Source organism: Centruroides vittatus, unplaced genomic scaffold (assembly GCF_030686945.1).
Source record: "Centruroides vittatus isolate TY-2023 unplaced genomic scaffold, ASM3068694v2 contig_17, whole genome shotgun sequence".
NCBI classification, from domain to species: Eukaryota; Metazoa; Arthropoda; class Arachnida; order Scorpiones; family Buthidae; genus Centruroides; species Centruroides vittatus.
Window position 1 is genome coordinate 206,396 of NW_027121033.1, and position 13,369 is coordinate 219,764.

Consider the following 13,369-nt stretch of genomic DNA (forward strand, 5'->3'; position numbering starts at 1 on the left):
TCAAATGAACAAAATGATGAAACAAAAGTAATGAACATGAAGTACTGAACTTTAAAATTATCACATTGAAAAATCACTGGTAAGATCGTCATCATCAGAATCTTCCTCACTAGCATGTTTTTGTATGGTTGAAGCAGATGATGGTTTCCAAGTGTAACATTTTATCATTGTTGCTTTTAAGAACTCGATTTTGTAGTTTAATTTTTATTAAATTTAATTGCAAAAAAATACGTTCAACTGCTGCACTTGAATGAGGAAGCAATAAAAACATCTATTTACTGCCAAAGTAAAGTAGAAAAATATAGAAATATAGAATTAAAACGAATGTTTTGAAAGGTACTAAATTGAAAGGAAAGGTATTAGGATTTCATGAATAATACAAGGAAAATGGCGTTGGGTATCTTGGTACTGGAACAAGTAAAAAGGTATTAGATTAGTACAAAAGTACTAGGTGAAACAACACTGGTGCTGCCTTTGTAGCCCCGATTCTGTTACTCGGCATCGCCGCTAGAGGCGCCTCTATCTAGTTTCGCCGTTCCTTCCACTAGCTCTATAATCACAAGTTGCCAGTAAACCACACAAATTGTGCAACAATGACATGCACATAGAAGAACAAGAGTGGACAACTGAAAAGAGTGATAGGTGTGCACACCAACGGCAAGAAAATCAAATAGTTATGGAATTAAAGCACCTTGGTATATACTTCGACCAAAGGTTGAAGTATTTATATACCAAGGCCACATTGAGGAAATATGTAGGAAAACTAACCAGAAGATAAATTTGCTGACATAGATAGCAGGCAAAGAGTGGGGGCTAAATTTTCGGAACTGTAAAATCATATACAAGGCGGCAATAGAGCCGGTGGTGCTTTATGCAATACCTGTATGGCATGAAACATTAAATAGCATACATGGAAGTAGGAAACTAATGTTCATTCAGTGCAGGGTGGCTCTACAGATGTATAGAGCTTACAGGACAACACTCACAGAACTCACAGACGCACTGCTGGTTCTTGCAGGTCGGCTCATCCACCTCACAGCCAAGGCACTCACAAGGAAGTGGTACCTTTCCAACAAGGACATCACACAATGGACAGACCAAGGAAAGGCCAAAAACAGGAAGGAGAGAAAAATCCTACATAATTGTGAAGATTTAATAGACAAAATAAAATGCCACAGGATAGATGATTACAAAAACAGGAGTGTTTACACAGACAGGTCTAAGCAAGAAAAGAGAATGGGTGGAAAACCTTCCAAGCATACCTCAAGATGGCACCTTACTGCAGTGTTACACAGGCCAAGCTATAGGCAATGTACAAGGCCCTAACTCACATAGCAACCAACATCAATTATTACAAAGGGACAATAAATAGCTACACTGACAGCAGGTAGTGCTACACACACTTGAGAACAAAAGGAGACCCACACAACTAGGAAGAGAATTAACAAACACTGCAAACTCTCTTGAGATGCATAGAACCATCCACTTCAACTGGATTCCAGCTCCCAAAGGTTACAAAGGGAACAAAACAGTGGACCTGCTGGCCAAAAAAGCTTGCACAGTCCACTCCCCCCACACCTACTTATGAATACCAATGACAACGATCTAGTAGAAAATAAACTCAATTACAAACATCCTATAACAGACTGAATGGACAACTCCACGACAGGAAGACCTTGCCACAGATTTATATCAACTCAAACGACAAGGAAAAAAGCCCATCACTTTGAACCTGACCCAGACATGATCCAATGCCTAATGGGTCATAGGAAATTTCAGTCTTATCTTTACCACTTTAAAAAAAAACACAAACAATAAATGTGATTGTGAACTTAAAAGTGAAGGAGATGACAAACATTTTGTTTCACTGCCCTAAATTCCAGCAGCAAAGAACAAAATTTTTAGGGAAACTATCACAAGTGGACTAACATGGCCACCATAGCTGGCAGACATCTTTGCCAACAAACAGCTGTGGTGCAGCCTGCAAGCATTTGTCAAGAAGACAAAAGAACTTAAAACCATACTATCTCAAAATACAGCAAGAGACACCAAATGGCAATGGTCCAATCCACAAACATCAGAAAGTGAAACTGATGAAGACAGCAAGGACGGTTCCTGAACATATATGCTATGTACAGTACATATATAACTTCACCTCTGTTTTACATTAATTGTTCAGTATTAACTTATATTAAATTGTAAACCTTAACCCTGTATACTGTATATATTATCATGCCATTTATATGGATTTTCCATAACTGTTTATGCTGTTATTGTATCCTGTAACTATATTTTGTTTTATTTATTAAATACAGGTACTCCTCACTTTATGACCTATCTGCTTAACGACCACTCACACTTATGACCAATCGAGTTTCGACCTGCAATTCGAAGAATCCCCTTTCTCAGTTTCAGTGTCAGTCAGTGGCGAATGGTGACATGCACACTAAGCGTACTATAATAGGCATGCGCATACTATAATAGTCTTTTTATGAATAAATTTGAAGTTTGTTGCATAAATTGTATAATTTTACAACGATCCTATATTCTCGGCGCAAGCTCCTCACTTTCGACCAATTCACTTTCACTGTGTTCTGATGACTTACGTAGTCATCAGAACACAGTGAAAGTGAATTGGTCGACAAGTGAGGAGTATCTGTCACTTGTCGACCAATTCACTTAACGACGTAGTCATCAGAACACAGCTCGGTCGTAAAGTGAGGAGTATCTGTAAAGGCAATGTGGGTGCCCATGGATCCCATGGTCGCTTCTTTCCTCTATCCTATCTATCTATTTAACATCCTCTTGCTGCTTATCACCTTACCTTCAAACCTTCTTTCTGTTTCCTATCTAAAGGGCTAAGTCAGTCAGCTAAATGACTGACAGCTCTCACTCTCTTTTACAACTACTACTATAGCAAGTGATGCCATTTCATGCACACACAGATACATAAACAGGATGCATAATGAAATGGAAAGGGGTTATCATAAAAACAGCATAATTTCAATTGCTCATCTGCATTGATCTCGTAAGCAGATCTAATTGGTCAATACAAATGGAAATGATGTCATTCCTGACTTCATTAAGTGATGCTAGCAAACTTCACTCACTATTTTGCATTCAGTCTGACAGTACCCAGTTTAAAAGTCCATACGGTATTAAGAGAGATAAATATCCCAAGAAAGTAAATTACTTGTTTATTCTAAGATACATTTCTGTAAATGTGTGTAAAATACATTATTATATTTCATAATGAATTAACTTACTAATTAAATGAAAGATTTGTTTATGTTGTTTCATTCAAATTGAAGGTGAAAACTACTGAGTGAACATGAACAATTGCTTAAACCAGTGGTTTCCAACCTGTGGGGCGCGCCCCCCTAGGGGGCCGCGAGACTGTTGCAAGGGGGACATGCAGCTGTTTCCAAAATATCATTTTTGAATACAAACCAAAAAAGTCGAATAGGTGTCAAAAAAATGAATCAGCAAAATAGGTATTCGTAATCCACAATCCTCGCCGCGAATTTTTCGGGTACAAATGCTAAAACATCCATCCATACTCTTGCTGGAACGAAAACATCTCGCTTTCGCGTTGGAGCCAAGCGCGGCGGGGCGAGGAAACAAAAGACAAGCACTCAGAACATCCTGGGTATTCTCGTGCTTTACTCGCGCCAAACTTCAGTAAACAGAAGCATCTGTTTTTTTTTTTCTGTTGTCTATGAACAGAATTAGTTCGTTAGTAGTGCTTGCGATAACCACGTTGATATGTAGAATGAACGCTTTGGTAACTTCTAAATTAATATTGAGGTAAATTTCATAACTGTTATAATAGTACATTATTTTTAGTACATTTAAAATTATTATTTCTTATAATAAATAATTATTTTTTTATGTATATTTTTACATAATATTGTATATTATTTTGTAGCCCATTAAATAAATTATAATATCAGTTGAGTATTTATGAAATTAGATTGTTAGAAAAATTAAGGGGGCACAACAATTTTTTTAAGGGGGCCGCAGGTACAAAAAGGTTGGAAACCACTGGCTTAAACTATGAGGTAATATAGGTATGAAGACTATGTACTGTCAGTATATTTAATTTATCAACTCTTAAGTACTGTACTTCATAACTATCAACTATAGGTGACATTTTAAGTAAATTCATCTAGCTGAAAGCAAAAATTATCACTAGCAAAGTAAGCAAAGTGCTCAATAACTGGAAACAACCTGAGCTTTGCTGGTTGCATCACTAAATTTGCTTTAAATAAACTGTGTACCAACTGTGTGTATTTTCTCTAATACTAAGCAGGATACTGCTGTATTCCTCTTTCCTATTGCTCTTGACATAAATCATCCATGTGTTTACAATGCTTACCAAGAACAAGTTCAAAAAAATGTTTTTTTACAGCAAATCAAAGGTAGTACGGAAGTAAAATTTAAAGGGTATTGTAATTAAGTCATAAACCATCTGCAGACACACAAAAAAGTAACCATGACAAACTAATTCACCATAAATAATGTCCTAATATTCTAAAATCAATTTTAAATGCATCAAATCTAACATTAGATATAAATTTCAGGAAGAAAAATAAAGAAACTATGTTCTGAACATGTTTTAACCATTTTAATTCCACTACAGTAGTACTTTATACTTTAACTATGTTTATATCATTAACAATATCCAATTACAAAATGTAATTGGACATTATATAAATCACAATAACCAAATACAAAGTATTATAACAAAAAACTAAAAACAAAACTGAATAAAGATTTAATAATTATAAATAATTCTAATTTACTATTAAGCATTACAGAATGATTGTGGTATTAGCATGTTTCAACTACATTACAATCGAGTCTAAATGATTTATTAAAAAAATATGATTTATTAAAAATAAAATAACCTTTTTTGATAAATTCAGAGAAACAACACAAAATTTTACTGTAAGGCAGGATCAAAAATAAACTGAACTTAATATAACTTATTATATTAATACTACAAGTATTTACAGAAGATCATCTTTAAAATAATCACCTTCTGTAGCTATACATACCTGCCAATGTTTATACCTTACTAAACAGCCTTATGGCCCATTCTGTTACCTCAAGTGCAAATGCTAAATCATTACAGTACTTATCACTTCTCCAGCTAATCTGAATTAGCAACCCTTCAGTAGAACTTTCATTTTGGTGAAGACAAGAAAGTCTGGTGAATAATGGAAGTTATAGAGGTACATGTATCTTGTGTTTTGCTATTCACTAATTAGGAGAGTGCAATATACCAAGTTATTGTCATGATAAAAAAAACCCAGTTTTTTTTTCTAAGAGATAAAACTGTTTTTGTCTTATTGTATCAAAAAGACAATCAAGAATGTCAATGCAGGTAAGGCTCCTGGTTAATGAATCTATGTTGCAAACAAACACAGGTATCAGAACTTTCACTTTGAAAAGTGCCAAAAAGTACTGGGCACTTGGAAATAACACAGAATGGGCTACAAGACAATTTGTAAGTGGTATGAACATTGGCAGAAGTGTGCAGCTAAAAGAGATTCTTATTTTGAACATGATCTATAAATAAATGCAGCATTAACATAATAAAAGTTATAACAAATGTGAAGTTTATTTTTAACTATCATGTATTAAACTCAAAATCTTAGCTTATTTTCTGCTTTAAAATAAATAAAATGCTCAGATTTTTCATCTGAAAATATGGCAAACACAATATCTATTTCATATTTATAATATTCATATTGTGCTGTGCACAATGACTATAAATGTGTAAATGAATGGAAGTTATTAATATAGAAAAGTAATTTGACAAATATTTACAGTATAGAAATGAACAAATTACATCAACTTTCTGTGGCAATACAGATTCCAATATAACTCTAAACCAGTCAGAGCAACCATTGCCTCTAGGCCAGGGGTGGCCAACAAGTCGATCGCGATCGACTGGTCGATCGCTAAGCCAATTTTGGTCGACCGCTCACAATGTCTTTACTTTATGTGTTACACTTGTAACTGAATGCAACTCCTGAACGTAACAAGCAAACGCAACAGTATGCATGCAGTTATGACTCGACTCATAGAAAAAAACAGCCATTTAGCTTGAATATTTGGTACTGTCATAAGGTAGCTTCTTTTCTTTAGTACATGTATTAACAATATTATTACTATTTCTCCCATTATTATTAAGGTAATAAAATAGATTCCAAATCTGTCTTTATCTGTAGCTAATTCTAATTAATAAATATTGTTAATAATTACTCATGTTGTTTTAATTCCCCTGAATATGAGTCTTTTAGCCCGTTAAATAATTATGTTGTTTTTTACGTAGGTAGATATACAGTGTTTCAGTACGACGTGCACTCCCGCGATCGATAGATTAACAAAGAATTAATCTAAAAATTTTATATCATTCTTCCATGATAATCTTCAATCAAATTATCAGCCATACTGTACTTTTTCATATTTACGAACAAATAGTACCACAACTTACACATTGCATTTGATTAAAAAAATTAAATTATATTGTAAGTTACTAAAAATCTATCTTGAAAATTTTTTTAGGTACCACCTGTACGGAATGAACTGGTAGCTGCAAACATCAAAAGATGGGTCTGGAAATTAATTTTTTTATAAGCCTTATATCTCAAAAACTTAATAAGTGGTTTAAAAAATAAAAAAAATAGTTTTGAATATATTTTGCTTATTTACCCATAGCTCGCAGGAGTGCACCTCGTACTGAAATACAGTGTATAAACATAGTATGTATTACACACCTCCCCCTCTCCACTTAGACTATGCCTATGACAACAAGTCGATGGCAACACATTTTTAAGATAAAAAGTAGATCTTATGTACACCAAAGTTGGCCACCCCTGCTCTAGGCCACAAGCAGCAAATAAGGTCCTAATATGCACTCCTCAATGGTTTTGGCAATGCAATTTTTTTTCTTGTCTTTTTTCTGCCATGTGCCATTATGCAACCTTATTACTTCAGCTGATATTCATGATGAACATAAACTTGAACAAGTAAAAAGATGAAAATAAACTACATATTACTAATTTGCATACCATCAGAATATATTATTTCACTTCATAGTATACTGACAATTATACAGTGCATTCATACTCAGCAGATTCAAAGCCTGAAACTCTAAGAAATATTGAATGTTGCCTATCAGAAGCCTATGTTCACCTGTAGTCCACATCCAGAAAAGCTTGCTCATCACTGGTCTAAACCATACTATTCAAAATGAATAAATTTTATAATCATTCAGAAAATTCAAGGTTAACACCACTCTCTTTGCAGCTTGATATATATGTAAAATTAATGATTTATTTGAGCTTCATTAATAAAAATGTTTCAAATTGCTACTATAGTATGCCAATTTTTAATGCTGATCCAGTATGAAATTACTCAAAAATTTTTCATTCTTAATACAGCTAACAGTTAATTCATGGTGATCTTTTAATTATCATTTCTTCATTATAAAGAAAATATCTAATTTTACAATACAGCAATTCTTCACAGGAATATTTTAAAAACAGTATTTCAGTTTATTTATTATTCAAACACTCAAGAAATTTTTGTAGGCAGCAAAAACAATTTAATTACATACACTTTCGGTCATTTTTAATGAAATTCATAATTAAATTGGTTTTTGCTGCTTACAAAGATTTCTAGAGTGTCTGAACATCCACACTTGCAGTTTATTTAAAAAAAAAAACAATATATATAGTTTAAAATTCTATCGAATATTTTAGAATTTCTCAATGTTAGACTTCCTTACAATTTTGATACAATTTATATAAGAAACTTATGATAAAGTCTGTGGCACAAACAATTGTTCTTAAAACAGAATGTAATAATTGAAAAACAAAGCAGCTTATAATGCAACTAATAAGTGTAATCTCATAAGTGCATAAATTCAGAAACACATGAACTCTGCAGCTTAATGATTCAGTATTATTTATCAGTATTTTAATTTAATAGTTTAAATGTTTTCTAATTTTATGAAGACAATGAAATGAATTTTTAACTGCAGAAATTAATGTTTGGATAACACAACAGGAAGCTTCAAAGACTCATTTTACATAATTATGAAAGACAACAATGAAACTACAACAGATTACAAATTAAGCATTAGTACTAACAACTAAATAGTGAAGGAGCAGACTTATAATAAATAGCTAAGGATATAAATCAAAAGCAACAGGTCCTAAAATAAAATTCAAACTGATAAATCCATAATTAACTCTCTTTTTATAGAGTCAAACACTATATTAGTTTAACTGATCCTCAACACATCCCATACATAGATGTCTACAGAAAATTTTCCAGGGACAAATTTTCCTTTTGTTAAAATTCAAATAATTTTAACAAAAGCATTTATTAAACATTATTGGAAAGAACTACTTTGGAATTTCTGAATGTAGCATGCAACATATATCAAGGTAACTTTTTCCTTGTTCTATTTATCCCTATCAAAAGTTATAAGTGAGAACTGAAATAATAAGTCAGCTTTTCACATCATCAAACTTATAAAAAATGGAGGCATGATCAATCTGAAATTAAATTCTTAAAATTTAATACAGAACGGTATATATAAAACAAAGTTATATGCTAAAAAATTGTCAATGACCATAGAAACATAAGGTGTAAAGGATGTTAATTTTTATAACAGTCAGAAAATCACTAAGTGGTTTTTAACAGAAATTTAATTGAAAAATCTCTCTTACAAGAATAAGCCTTTCAAATACAATAAATCTATAATTTTGGATCAATGAAAAAGAATAAAATATTTGTTTCATTACTGTCAACTTCAGCTGAGGCAACAATATCTTTATATATATCAAAAAAATTGATCATGAAGGAATTAGGCAGAAATTCACCAAAATAACTACCCAATTAATAGAGTAACTATAGAAAAAAAATTAAGCTATATTCTTGAAATAGTCAAAATTAAAAAATAAAGCTTTGCTCTCATGCAAACCAATCACAGAGTTTAATATAACAAAATTATTAATATAAAGTATCATTTCATCCGAAAATATTATGAATCTGTATTGAAGATAAAAATAAATTACCATTTTAAAATACAAGGCCACATAATACATATATAAATATAAAATATAGCTAAATAGGATACATAATACAAAAGAGAAGAGACAACAAGATCATCAAAAGATAAAAGGAAGCAAAAAATGACCTAAAAGGAAATGGCTTGATGAAATAAAATATATAACTAGCAGAAAATGGACGAAAGCACAATTTTTGGCAATTATTCATTCAACAAGAAATCAAAGGTGAAAAATGAAATAGAAATTTAACACTTATGCACACATTAACACTCACTAAATTGAATTTATATACAATTTTAACATGTAAACATTTTCTAAATAAAAATAAATTACTTTCATCATAATTTTAATTAATACAAATTTTAAAATTGCAAATTGCAAATTTTAACTATTGCAATATCAATGATACTATCAAATTATTTTTAATTTAGGAATTCCAATTATTCGAGTACAAAAGTTACAAAATAACTTTATTTACAAGAATTCTTCAAATTCAGTAAATGGATCCATTACAACATAAAGAATGCAGTGTAAGATGTATAAACTGAATATCAGACTACAAATAAAAAAAAAAAAAAAAAAAAGCCCAATTTCAATTACATCATTACTATAAATTATCATATATATCATCTAACAAAGTATAACAAATGAAATAAATGCATCCTATAACAAAATATTGTATAGGCTAAAGCAGTATCTATCACTTCAAGCAAAATTTGATAAATAAAATTTGTGGAATTTTCACAACAATAAAGTAAGTACATCTGTGATTCTATCTATAAATCAACCCACTAACTGTAATAAAGAGAAATGAATCCCTTAACAAAATTAAGCCCTGTTATGTATGGTAAAGCAAAACACATCAACACTCCAATCAAAACTGTTGTATTTCATTCATATATTTAACAATTTTTGAACCAATCATCAAATATGTCCTACAGTTCCAAATCATCAATAAACGAGATATATTGCCATAACAAAAGTCCTGGTGCATAATATAAAGCAGAATATACACCATAAAAAAATGATTAAAAATGGCACATTTTAAACCCAGACAAATCAAATTCGAACGGAAGAATTCTAAGAACGAATTAATTAGTTAATTAAAGAAAATGAATAGCATCAAATCGAAAATGAATAGCATCAAAATGAAAATAGCATCAAATCAAAAATAAACCAATCTCTTACAGATATTAAGATACAAGATACAGATATTAGAGCAGAATATATCAAAATTTTTGTATTTCTTCCATAAATTTCATCCATTTCAAACCAATCGTCAAATACATCCCACAATTCCATTAAATCTTCTAACAGATTATGTGTACTATTGATATATTCCCTTAACAAAAGTAAGCTCTGTTACATAACGTAAAGCTAAATATGCCATCAATTTGAACAGAACCGTGGTACTCCTTCCACAATCGTCATTAATTTCCGAACCAATTGTCGGATACGCCTTACACTTCCAAATCTGCCATTAAATCATCTAACAAACGAGAAATAACAAAATTAAGACCCGTTACATAAGGTAAAGCAGAACACATCACCACTCCAATCAAAACGGTTGTATTTCATCCACTTTCGAACCAATCATCAGATATGTCCCACAGTTCCGAATCCACCATAACAAAATCAAGCTCCAGTGCATAATACAAAGCATACCCAAAGCAGGATACACACCTTAAATTAATGATTAAAAACGGCACATTTTAAACCCAAATTCGAATGGAAGAATTGTAAGAACGAATTCGACACCCGTTAATTAGTAAAATTAAGCATGGAATTAAAAATAAACCGATCGTCTTACACACATTAAACTCGGTTTAACTGTTTTGTGTTCGTGTAATCTTTTATTCTAAGCACGTTTAAGGACCGGTGTGACGTATCACATTATGCCACTCGCATACACATTTTTAATATCAGATCATCCCATAAAGCGTCGGCATTGCGAGCCAGACGATTTTGGTAACTAAGCATGGCATTCTGTGACGTCTACCGACCCGGAATAATACTATTATACGTTAAAATACGCCGATCTTTTTATTAAATTACGTCCCCGTCGACGTTTATAACATTTAATCGACGTATTATTTAACGTATAAAAGGCAATTCTAGTCGAAAACAACGATTTTTAAATTTGTCACTTAAGCCTAACCATTGGGTTGTTTTAATCGTCTGCCACACAAAAATGGGGTTTGGTTATTTTAATTGCTTTACTACGTATTATGCGGCTTCAACTTACATTGTAGTCTGGATCTAATGCACTCAATAATTTATCCTTAATGTCGTGAAGAGTGTTCGGCATGAGGAGAATTAACACTCTTTGCCGAGCTTCGCATACGACGCACCACAACTACTATGGCGGACATAGGCTCCCAATGCTCGACGGGTAGACGTGACGTCGAAGAAAGGCACGGTGACGTCATCCGCCGTGACGTTGACCTCTCCAACCTAAATACAAAACTAAAATAAAAAATAAAATGAGAGGGGGAGAGAGGGAAAGAAAGGTTTTTTCTTTTATTTCTAATTCTTTAAAAATTAATAAAAATCTAAGCTTAGTAAAAAATTTTTAAATTTAATTTTGAATTTTGTAAAAGATTCGGCTGGCTTTATATTATTATATTTCGCAGCGTCGTCTGCTTTAAGTGACGTAATTTAATTGATTAAAAACTGAACGGATAATTTTTATTGTGTAAATGCGCAAATTTTATGTTTTTTTTAATACTTTCTTTCACTTTTTCAGAAATATTTTCGAGTCTTTAACGCTTGAAATTTTGTAATTTCGTAATTCGTCTAGTCACGTGACATTCGAACATCGATAATTTTTTTTAAATTTATTTTAATAATTTTATATCATTTATGGCTAATTTTGATTAAAAAATGTAAAACTTTTCTCCGTAAACAACCTGCAAAAGCGCAATTATTCTTGGCAGAATTCTTTTATCGATCTGCACAAAACTTCTTTTAGACGTGTAATTCGCATTAGTCCTATTTTTTCCATAAATCAGATATTTACACAAAGAAAAAAGTAATTTCTGAACTTTTTAACCATAATCCACATATTTTTCCTTATAAATTAGCATTTTTATGATTTATGTATTAACAAAACTTATAAAAATGGCGCCCAGTTCTCAAAGTTTATGGGAAATTAAGCGTGTATACCTATCATAAAAAAATAAATACATTTGTTGCGAATATTCGCATTTACTTATCATTTAAACTGTTTCTGATTAATTTTTCAGTCTTAAACGAGAGTTAAAAAGAAAAACAATACAATTTTCTGACTCAAAATGCCCCATTGTGGGCCTGGCCGAACCCATAATGGGCTTTCTAAATGAGGCCCTCTTAGTGCCCACAGGGCGAAAAGAGTTTAAAAAAAAAAAAAAAAAGACTCAAAATGTCTTTCGCATACTTAAAACATTGAACAGTTAGGCCTAGTTAAACCTAGCTGTGGCATCGCAATAATTTTATAAAATGCATATTAAAACACTTAATACTAAATTCTATGGAAAATTCGGTTTTATAAGCAACTTTATAGTAGTTCTAATATATTTAAAGCCTCTGATGAGATACAATTTCGAGAGACAAATGGGTGTTCATATAGAGCAACTAGGCCTAATTTTGTGAGCCTTCGAAATCTAATTTTTAAAAATACAAATCGATTGATTTTAAAATATATTTTATAACAGATTTCTTGAACTTCTGTACAAAAATCGGCTTTGTAAAATGCTTTGTAGCACTTTAAAGTAATTTTGAACTACGAAAACCACGAAACAATGGCAAAACTTCTTGCTTTAGCCTATGCCAATGACCATAAAAATGCATACATCATCCATAAACATTTCAGAATGACTAAGTTATAAATGAGTTTATAATAAACTGTAACTCGCCAATAAATAAACAATAAATGTTTTGAAATTTATTATTGAATAGGTTTAAAAATACATCTGGATTATTAGTGTATTACAGTAGTTTTTATATACTTTGAAGTAATTTATTTAATATCAATATATTTAATTTGAATCTTCGGGATCAACTGGAAATCATCTACAGACTGTCTTCTATTGAAGCTCAATGTTTCAGTGGTGGAATTTATAGCTGAGCTTCAGTAGAACAAGTTCAAAGTAATCGATGATCGATCGATGAGCTGCAAGTAGAAAAAGATCGATAGGTAGAACAATAAAAAGATTCAATAGATGAAACGCGAAGAAGTAGATGAGCTTGACTTAAATGAGCTACAAGCAGATGAAGATCAACAGATAAATTCGTAATTT

At 31.6% G+C, this 13,369-nt stretch overlaps 1 protein-coding gene across 1 annotated transcript in view; it reads right to left on the bottom strand.

The window, feature by feature from the left end:
• Positions 1–11,506, bottom strand: part of LOC136969069 (mediator of RNA polymerase II transcription subunit 26-like) — a 69,793-nt gene extending 58,287 nt beyond the window's left edge. Inside the window, exon 1 of the mRNA XM_067263162.1 lies at positions 11,338–11,506. Within this exon, the coding sequence (XP_067119263.1) occupies positions 11,338–11,400 (63 nt within the window). The 5' untranslated portion in view covers positions 11,401–11,506. The remainder of the gene's footprint in view (positions 1–11,337) is intronic.
• Between the last annotated feature and the right edge of the window lie 1,863 nt (positions 11,507–13,369).